Here is a 10,505-nt window from a genome sequence, read left to right on the forward strand (position 1 = left end):
AGACTTGCCAAAGCAAAGACAGCAAATAAGCTAGATTGCAGTAAGTACTGCACGGTGCTGTCTGGCTCTGCTGCTGTGCTTGAGTTCCCTTCTGCAAGGCCTCCCACTGCCTCCAACAGCATAAGGTCATTTGGAAAAGCGAGTTTCAGAGGGGCTGGAGGAGAGGGAGAGAGTCCTTAACCTCCCTGGCCTCAGATGGCATGGCTTGCAAGTATATAGAGACCTGCTCAGACTGGATGGGCAGAAGCACTAAGGGAAAAAGGAACAGTTCCTAAATGAGGTTCAGTTGGGGTTTTTTTGTAAATATTGTCATAGTTGTAGCAGCCTAGTGTAGCCCTTACAACTACAAAAATAGGTAGCATTGCATTGCATTCATGGCAATTCAGTCAGTAGTTTAACATCCACAGCCTTGAACCCTTTGTCTAGCCCAGCTCCTCTGCTTCAGCTTGCATAGACTAGTTGTTTCTGGGGAACATCACCTTCTCATGCTTCTTTGGGAGCCCCCTTGTTTCTCCTGGTCATAAAGTGCTGCAGCATGGGCTACCAGGAGCTGGTAACCCCAAGTGTGGGTGTGGGTACAACACCTGCTGGAGCCGTTTTAAAACTAATCCTATTAACTGCTGTGGAGGTAGTGGGAGGGGTTATTTATTTATTGTAAGTTATTTTATTTATTGTCTGTGCATCCCTCCCAGCTCAGCAAGTGGCAATAAAGCACACTGCGTCCCACCTCTGCTGTCTGCGGTCTCCTGGGCAGCGCTGGGGCAGGACTCGGGGCAGGACTCGCGGCCGCGCAGGCACACACAGCTCCCGCATTCAGCAGCAGCACCCGACCCGTACCCAGCTCCGGGCCCCAAGGCGGCGAAACGTGAGCGGTAGAGCTGCCGAGTAACCCTTCCCTTCCCATCCGCAGCCCCTCAACGGCACAGGAGAGGTGAAGCCCGTGCAAGCCCCTTCACAATCCCACCGAAGAGGCTTTAGAACAAACAGCCTCAGCCTTTCGTCTTTTGCTAAGTGTGTAACCAGCCCTTTCTAACCCTTTTTCTTACTACCTAGTCCTCAACACCATAGTCCAGGGAAGATAAAAATATGCTCTTGTTAGAACCAGAGTCAGAAGCAGACACCAAGTTGAACAGGACTAAAATGACACTCACTGTTGCACCTTGTGCTGCAGTCAGAGGCTCAGGGCTTTTGACCTTGACCCAAAGCAGGGCAACAAAATAACCAAGGATCTAATAACTTATCTTTACTTCTTTCCCTGGGCTTCTTTTGATGATGATGTAGTTAAAAGCTTAAAAAATAATCTTTGATTTTTTTTCTCCTGCATCCATATGCACTGGTTTAGAAGACAGTAAAAAGGACTATTTCATGGCAAAAGTCAAACCCTGCAAATGCAGAGGACTCCACAGCACCATGGATTGGGAGCACTGAGCAGAACAAAAAAACACTGCCATGTCACATGATGTTCAAAAAAATAGCATTTCCCCTTTCCTCGGTCACTTGATGAGCTAAGGTATGGGCTAAGGACAGGAGCACTGGTGAGGGCAACCCAGAAGTTCCTGTCCTACCTTTAACAGCAACAAGGTTAACCCTGTAAGGCGGCCTGTCTCCACTGGCTAGTAGATAGCAGTGGGTATGAGGGCACACTGAATTTTAATAGAGTGGAATCCACAGATATTCAGAAAGCATCCTGGGCACAGCCATGTCCTGACCCCCTCCGCTTACCCTCTTCCCTCCCTACCCACCCCAGACAAACTAAGACAATCCTGCCGAGTTTAGTCCAGGCAAAGGTGACAAGTGCCTCCTGCTGGCTTCCCTTTCAGTTGCAGTTCCTGGGTCATCAATATGAGCCATAACGATCCTGAGGAGGAAACACACCAAGACACTATGCTACAACACCTTCATGCAAATTCCAGAGAAAGGTAAAATATATTGGGGTATTTGGTATTTGAATGCAGTGCAAGCTTACACAAGACCATGCAAAGGCAGAAGGTAAAAGGGCCCTAACGTATTAAGTGCTGCCTAGAGTTTGTGGGAAAAGGCATATCTGACATAACATGGTGTCCTGTCCAGCAGGACAGTAAGATTGGCCAAGCAGAGATCACTGGCCACCTGAAATTGCTCAGCTATTTTACTGTAGTCATCAGCTATAAGAGACAGATCTCTGCCTGGGACTTTCCACATAATTTGAGAAGACAGTCAAAGCCATGATATGGGGAAAGTCTCTGAGCATGACAGTAGCCTGTCTGAAGGTACCATAATGTAACCTCACCTGGAGGGAGTTCATCACCCCATTGGCTAGGACAGCCATCTTGCCAGCAACTGATTTCACTCCTTGCTTGAACTGTGCAATGTCAGCTGCAGGCAGAACGTTTCCAATAGACACACCACCTATAAGAACCAGCAGGAGTTAGCCTGGAGTCCCTCAGCTCCAGAAGGTCCCTGACCCTCTCCAGTCTAGGTCTTCCAAAGGTGCCCCCCTTCCTCAACCCACAAGAGTGCTTACAAACCTGAGTGAACATTGTCAGCCTCTCCAAACAGGTCTGCAGAGCTGATGGCACTGCTGCCTGAGAGCTGCTGCAGTCGGGATCTGGCTTCGTACTGCAGCAGAAAACAAACCAAAAAGGTTATAAAGGAAGGGAACAAAGTAGGACCTAAGCAAACAGCAGGAGATAAAGCCGGAATTGTAGCAGTGTAAGCACAGCAGAATGCATCTACCTCAGCATCTGCCTCCCGTCCAAAAAACATATCTGAAGAGATAGCTTTAGCCCCTGCAAACTTCTGCTGAGCTTCATTGGATTCCACAATGGATGGCCTGCTCTCTGTCTCCCGCCTACTGATGGGTCTGAGGAAACAAGAAGAAACATCTCAGCTTAGGCTCACCAACAGAGTGAAGAATCAGACTTCTGTCTCAGACCCCATCTGATCAAAGGAAAGCAAGAAATCCTCAAGTGCTAGCTACCATTGGGGCTCTCCTCTCCCCACCGATGGACAGCACTTGATGACCATAGAGGCTGTATCAAACTTAAGGATACGATAGGCAAAGAAGTGCCCAAGGCTCTTTGACTCAAGGCCCTTTTTCTTGGGCTCGTCTGTGCAATTTGTCTTCTTGCAGCACAAGGCTCCTGCCGTAACACAGCAGCATCTCTCCCACAGCTCCTAAATTTATCCTTTTGTCCCCCACACAAGGGGCACGAGGTACACTGATAGTGGCAAGCACTTTACCTCTCTGAAACTGGCCGAATACTGGAAATGGTCACCTCAGGTTCCTCCTCTTTGTCCATACCCCATGAAGAGTCTGTTTCCCATCGTGAGCCAAATGCATCCTCGAATGAGAAGGGGCTGTATTTATACCTACATACCAAAACCAGATAGTTTAGGCCAGACATGAAATTCAGCAATAAGCTAAAGACTACACTGAAGGTAAGTCTTACTTAGGGGGTCCAGATGTGAAGCCTCCAGCATCTTCAAACAAGTCCAATTGGGAGCGGGAAGACTTGGCTACCAGCGGCGTCTCCTGCTCAATTACTTGCATCTCAGACATCACTGAGTGTGAAACAGAACTGGCACAACAAAGAGGCAGTCAAGGCCGACAGATCTGACAGCACCCAGCCCCTACAGCTAAGTCTGCCCCCAAAGTGAACCTGGCCTTCTTAGGGAAGGCATGTGCCACAGGTCTCCAGAGAGCTGTGGGATGCCAGCCCCCTTCACCACTTATCTATGCTCCTTCAGTAGTCCCGAGCTACCTTCTTAAGGAAGGATTCTGCAGGAGGACATGTGTTAAGTAGTAGGGCTCTAAGGCTAGACACTTAACAGGCCACACATCTGTAGAAAAGCTCAAATGAGACCTAGAACCTTTAACAGAGTGCTCATTCCTTCTGGGACCTGAAGCCTTTTAGACATAAACCAGCATATGAGCACTTTAAATCAGCTCCTTATCTGTTAGAAGAGCAGCAAGCTACTGCCTTCAAGAAACTTCTTCTGAGCAGGGTGCTTCCCAGACATGTGTCTGTCCTATGCCATCCACAGCCAGTTACCTTCTAGACACCAAGCCCATGCCCAGCCTCTCTGCTTGTTCACGCTTCTTCCCTTCAAGGTTCTGAAGTTTCTTCTCTTCCTTCCAGCTGCAGTTCCTGATAAGCCAGTCGCATTGAGGTGACTCTAAAGGAAAGAGCTGTGGTGGGTATCAGCACATTACTTTCCCTCACTGCCCATGCTGTGAAGGAACAAGTGGTGAAGTAACCCAAACAACCCATCAAAATAGCCATTTTCACAACAGCTCTGCCAAAAATCCTTGCACAGAAGCTCCAGTTGGTTTTCCCATATCACCCCCCATGAGATTCAACTCTTTTTTGGCTAACAATAATTTCCTTCCTGCAAGCATTGCATTGTCTGTCATCCCTGCTCCCCACCACCAGAATGACCCATGCAGTTCAGCTTTTGCCTTTTTCAGTCCCGTCCAAAGGTGAAAAGAAACACAAAATACTTCCCTATCTGCTCCCTAAACTCTTCCAGGGATGCTAATTTGAATATGGCAGTGTAACTTGCCCCCTGCCACAAGGGCCACACTGGCTTACAGCTACTGCTCATCCCATCTTGCAGTGTGTTCTGTACTCACATTAGGTGGTCCTAGGACGAACAACATTAACCACATTTTACTTGTGCCTTGTGTATGTGCTCAGCCCAAGCAGGGCACTTACATGGACTCCTCGGCTTGTTTTCTGGACTCTGCTGCCTGCTGCTCCCTCAGCTGCTCTGCCACCTGGGCTTGCCGCTCGATCTCACTGAAGCTCTGGCTGCTTACTTTCTGGGCTCCAAGACCTTTTTTTGCACCCAGCTTGAAAAATAAAAGCAAAAAAAGCATAATTTATTTGCCCTAAATTATTCATTGTAGAAGAAAACCTGAATCCTACTTGTTGCTGCACCAATCAGGCTTTCGGTCTCCCTGTGTAGGCTACAGACCCAAAAGAGCTTGAAACAGAAGTATGGAAGATCACCCAAGAGTTAACCCACCAGTGGCCAGCACTAAGAGATCAGCCACATACACTTCAGACCACAATCAGTAATGATCCAGAAACCTAATCTTTTTGTGGCATTAATATACAAGCTGTCTAAACAGTCCCTTCCCCAACTCATTACACAGCTTTGTTAAGGGCAGAAAGCAAGGGCCAGGGAAAGGACAGCAAAAATATGATGGAGACATGCTTTATCTCCTCTCCATAAAACAAGAGCTCAGACATACCCCTTTCTTGGCAGCTCCTGGCTTCTTCTTTCCAATGAGGGAGGATTTAAGTTCTGCGGAGGAAGCAGCAAATAAGCAGAAACTAATTAATTCAAGAAGCCAAAATTAGAAAGCAACCCACATGAACATCCACCACAGTCCAGCTGCTATAGCGTCCAGGGCACACCATGCAACTTCACATCAGAAGCCTGGGTGACTTCACCCAGCCAAGAAAGATGCACTTAGAAGCTCCACAATTGCAGGCTGGTGGCCTAAGGAAGCATGTTCATTGCTGGAGAGACTTGTAAGTGAATTAAGAACCATGAATAGCTCCTCTGAGTGTTACGCAGTAGGTGACCCTACCAGGTAGGAATCAGGGTAGTTAGAGAAAGACTAGATTTAATCCACACACAAACTCAAGAAAATGCAGCTTCAGAGGCCTATGAAGGTCATTGCCTCACCAATGCCTTAGGGACAAAGCAGTGAGAACCCTAAACTCATGTTTACATGAACATACCAATGACAAAATGTACCTACAGTGCAGCGAGCTGCAAAAGCAACAGGTTCCCCAATACCTTGCACTTGTCACTGTGAGGGCATGCCACACTGGTGAAACCAGACAAGGTCCAGCCAAGCAGCAGATGCCTGGCGAAAAGTGTACAAACAAAGCAGAGAGCAACTGCCAAAGACATTTTTCCAACTTCCTACAAATAGCTCCAAAATCTTTTATCGCCCTTGTGGGGCTTTTCTTTCACAAGTGTCTCCTTATTTTCTAAAGCCACATGACTTTTGTTAACCCACTGATCACTCTTGACAGCCTTTCCTGTGTCTTTTCTAGTCTTCTCATCAAAGTTTGAAATAAGGGGATTCAAAACATTCACACTATCCAAGTCAGTTTTCCACTTGCTGTTCCTAACATTTGATTTGAAGTGGCTTGGATTTTGGGGTTCTTTTCCCCCCATCAGAAAACATTTAACAGAAATGTCAAGAAAATCCATTTACAGCTATGAAATAGCAAGTTAAGATCCAAATACAACAATACAAACTTTGGCTCATTCTTGTTCTCCAAGCACAGGAAGCTAAAGTTAGAATTGAAGGCAGAATCATAGAAGGGGCAAGCAGAGTTTCACAAGCAGCCAGCGCAGGCCAGCTGTTAGCCAGTTACCTCTGGCAGGAGCAGCCCCTTGTGTTGACAGATACATGGACATGTCTGAGGAAGAGACATAAAACATGGGGAATGAACACTTGAGGGCAAATCTTTCCACCAAGAATGAACCCACTGGGGGCTAGGAGCACACTCTCAAACAGGAAAGAAGTTCCAGCTAAATGTTCTGTGTGCAGCCAGGACAGCAATGGCAGGGGAGAGTCAGATACAAACCCCCATTACTCTGAAATCTAAAAATTCACTTGCCTCCAAAGGTTCTGTGGGGAAACAAACACCACAGCCATGTGGCCTTGATCACCCAAGTTCTAGATATGCAAATGGCAAGTTTAGTCCAAAGCTCAGAAAATGAAAACATGCTTTTGGGAAGGTAACAGCTTTGAATTCAATCATCCAAAGGAGGAGGAAACCTCCAGGAAACTGTGGCTTGGTTTTGGGGTTCAGGAACATCCTTAGTACTGGCTCCACAGGGTGATAAGCTCCTTTTGATGTTCTGAAAATTGGCTCATTGGTTCCAGCTCTACTGAGCATACTACTGAACAGCGGATGCAAGGACTGATCCAAGACACAGTGAAGAGTCTTACTTACTTACCTAGGGGAGCTTTAGGAGATGTGCTCAGCAAGTCAATAGATGGGCCTTGGCTGGGACCTGTGGGCACAAAACCAGAAGAGAACATTCAACAGACTGATTCTCAACCTTTCTTTCCAGAGTCCTCACAGTTTCACTACATCTCTTCCAGCTCCCCTGCCTCCGTAAACAAATCAAGTTACAGTTCGAAACAAGCAATTTCCCAAGAACAACTTTACATCTCCAGAGAACAAAGTGTTCTCTCTACAGTGCTCTTAACACAATAAAAAAAAGCAGATGCTTTGTATGGAAAATACAAAACTGTTTAAAAATTACAGCTATGCCTCCAGATTCTTGGTTTCCTTGTCATTCACCCTAAAGAATATTCCTATGCCATTTTCAGACCCACCAAATTCAAAGGATAGATAGGAGTGTTTAGACAAATTATTATGCCTGGAAGCAGGGAAATGAGGTAGCTAGCCACCAAACAGTTCAGTGTGCATTTCAGGAAAAGTGGAAAACTGATCCCAAACAGAGCAGTGTTTTTAGAAGTCTTCACTAATTTAACTAAACATTATAGAGTGCACAGAGCTTCCACTCCTTCAAGCCTGAACCAAGGAAAAGCTCAGCTCTTCCAGCTGTGGTACAGAACTGTATTCTCCTGGAAATGAAGGCAGGTTATGGGAAAAATTATTCACTAAGGAACTCACTTGACACTTCACTGCCTTCTGATGGCTTTGCTGCTTTTTCCACCTCTGGGGAAGACTGTGCAGGATTCTGGCTGGCATCTGCTACATCCCAGGTGCTGGAAGACTGCAAGGAGATGCTCATTCCAGTGATTTGCAGAAGATGAACCAAAGAATCCTGAACTTACTTCAAATTTAGTGACTTGTATTCAATTTTAGGCCAAAGGAAACTTGTTCCAAACTCCAGGCTATGCCTCACTGAAGACAGCATATGAACAAGTCCACCTTCCCTTAGCAGGGGCAAAAGTTAAACAAACAAATGGAAGCTAAATGAATGAAAGGCCAGGAAGAATGACAGCATCATCTGACAGTAGTATCAGAGTTAGCTACTGTGAGGACTTCCTAGGTTAAAGGAGATAAGCTTAAATCTGGGAGAAAGCATGAATGAGTTTTCCTGGAAAAAATTAATCTTGGCTTCCACTGTCTCTTATTTGCCATACAAACAACTTTCATGTGACTCTACTGGCCTGAGAGAATGTGCCTAGCACTGTGCCAGCAGTTGCCCAAATCCATTCTACCAATATCTGTGCACTGAAAAGCTGACTAAACCAAAAGTTCAAAGTAATAGCCAGTTTTTACTATATGAAACTATGTATGTATGGAGTGTATGAAGAAACTATGCATTAACACAGACAAAGCATCTTCCAGGGAGTACTGGTAGCTCCAAGTATTCCTTTAGCTTAGGCTAAAGATGGTCTCAAAAACAAAAGACATGGATATTCCATACCCCAAAAAGGACTGTTCAGACCTGTGACTATGTCCCAGGCAGATGACTGAATCTTAGCTCTTCCATGTTCCTACTGGATAATTATAAATTTCAAGCCCTTCCAAACTAAGTGGGGCTGCTCCTAGCTGAACAGCTGCTTATTTGGGAACTATTAAGGCTACCTGGTTTAGGTAGTTCTTCTCACCTGTGTGTGCTCCATGAAGAAATCAGCATCACTCTTGTCAGGAGAGTGCCCAGGGGCCCCACTCAGTCCATCTATAAGCAGCTGAAGAGAGGAGAGGAAAAACAGAAGATATCCTACAAGACTCAGCATCCAGCACTGCACATCTCACAGTACAGAGCTGCTCAGACTTACATCAGTGCCATACTTGGCCATGGCAGCACTTGCCAGCTGCCGGATCTTCTCCCTGTACATCTGGGCAGCTCGGCTATTGTATTTAGCATTGGCGTCTGTGGTGGTACAGCCGTGCTGGCGAAAGAAAGCAGTCTGGAAAGAGAGTAATATTCAGTCTCCTGGCTGCTAGATCATACTCAAGCAAGCATTAGATAACTCAACAGAAAAAGAAAGCTTCCCAGAGACAGGGGATAATATACTGAGAACACAGCGTGAACCAACTATTCATTGAGCAGCTTTCTCGAAGAAGTCTCACTCCAGGTCCCAGGGACCTATGGAAACCATCCGTGCCCTCCATAGAAGGATGATTCTGAGTCACAATGCTGAGCATGAGCTTTCAAAGTGATCAGTGTTATTAACTCCTACCACTGAAGAACACTACGCTTCTCATTTAAATGAGGTGCAAGGAAATGACAGATCTGCACATCAGAAAACAATGCATGCAAAGGTCACAGTCTGACTTCCAAGCACACCTGACAAACACCCCCCTTCATTACACATTTCAGAGGAGGCTGATTTCCAGAATAAAACAGAAGAGGTTGGTACTGAGAAAGTCACATAAAGGAAAGGGACAAGAAACAGGGGATGTGGATTAGCAAGAGGGAAAGCAAGCAAAATGCCTACAGAGGCTCCTCACCGCGTTGGCATTGCTGCCCACTTGCATACACCTCAGCTGGAACCAGTTCCAGTTAGAATCCAACTCTGTGGACCTGTGTGAGAATCAATTATTTTTGTTAATAAAGAGCAGGCATATCAAATGCAAAAGCAAATTCTGACCTAAAATGGTCAGATATTCCACTACTAGTAGGGGTACAGGAGGCAAAGGGGGATAGAACATCTTGGTACCATCTTTGCTCCTGTAACAAAATACTTTGAGCTTTCAAAGCTAAGAAAAACCCTAGATGCACACCAAATTACAATATCCAAATTGGAGGATACTTGTTTAGAGGACAGAGCTTGAGCTAGGAAAGCACAGCCAAGAACTTTCATTCTACACGTGATCTCACCACAACACTGAGAGACTCATATTCAGCCATCCCACAGATTAGGCCAAAACACATGACAGAGTAACTGAGAATGCATCCAAGTAAAGCTAGGGGACACACCGTGTCTCATATCAGTTATGCAACTTCTCTCTGAACAAGTAAAGGTCACAGTTGTGTTACTTAAAATGCTAACTTTTACAAGTACTTTTACAATAAGATCTAGGCATAAAATCCAACACCATCCTCCCTGCTAGCTTGATACAGAAAAGATTAAGTAACATCCCTCTTTTTGCCTTGCTCGGCATTACGATAAAGTATGTACCACACTGCTACTTTACTGGCAAGATTCACACACCACACTCTCCTCTCTACTTCTACATGTCAAAGTCCAGACAGCGTTTCTGAAAGGTTAGCCAAAGTGGTACGTTCCACTTCAGGTGTTTTGGAAACTCCATCTTGGAAGGGCCGAGTGACCCAGAACCTCCAGCGAGCAAGGCACGCAACACCCGAGGCGATGGCTCCGCGATAAGCGACTCCCCGCGCGTTCGCAGAGCGGCGGGGCAGGGCCGCTCGGGGCGGCTGTGGGCGCACCCCCTGCCCCACGCACCTGATGAAGCTGAGGTGCACGCCCAGCGACCTGTGGACGCCGGAGCAGTCGATGCACAGGAAGACCCCGTAGGTGATGCTGGCCCAGCTGGGGTTCT

At 46.3% G+C, this 10,505-nt stretch overlaps 1 protein-coding gene across 1 annotated transcript; it reads right to left on the reverse strand.

Annotated features, from left to right (window-relative positions):
• Positions 1–1,249: 1,249 nt before the first annotated feature.
• On the reverse strand, positions 1,250–10,499 carry ARFGAP2 (ADP-ribosylation factor GTPase activating protein 2). Its single transcript, XM_009072703.1, is given in 16 exon segments — positions 1,250–1,858; positions 2,270–2,388; positions 2,508–2,598; positions 2,716–2,842; positions 3,223–3,351; positions 3,432–3,560; positions 4,035–4,118; positions 4,120–4,158; positions 4,698–4,834; positions 5,240–5,292; positions 6,973–7,029; positions 7,659–7,761; positions 8,606–8,686; positions 8,777–8,908; positions 9,453–9,525; positions 10,409–10,499. Coding segments are annotated over 15 exon segments (1,329 nt in total). The 5' UTR covers positions 9,480–9,525; positions 10,409–10,499; the 3' UTR covers positions 1,250–1,837.
• Positions 10,500–10,505: the final 6 nt, after the last annotated feature.

Source organism: Acanthisitta chloris, unplaced genomic scaffold (genome assembly GCF_000695815.1).
Source record: "Acanthisitta chloris isolate BGI_N310 unplaced genomic scaffold, ASM69581v1 scaffold18734, whole genome shotgun sequence".
NCBI lineage: Eukaryota > Metazoa > Chordata > Aves > Passeriformes > Acanthisittidae > Acanthisitta > Acanthisitta chloris.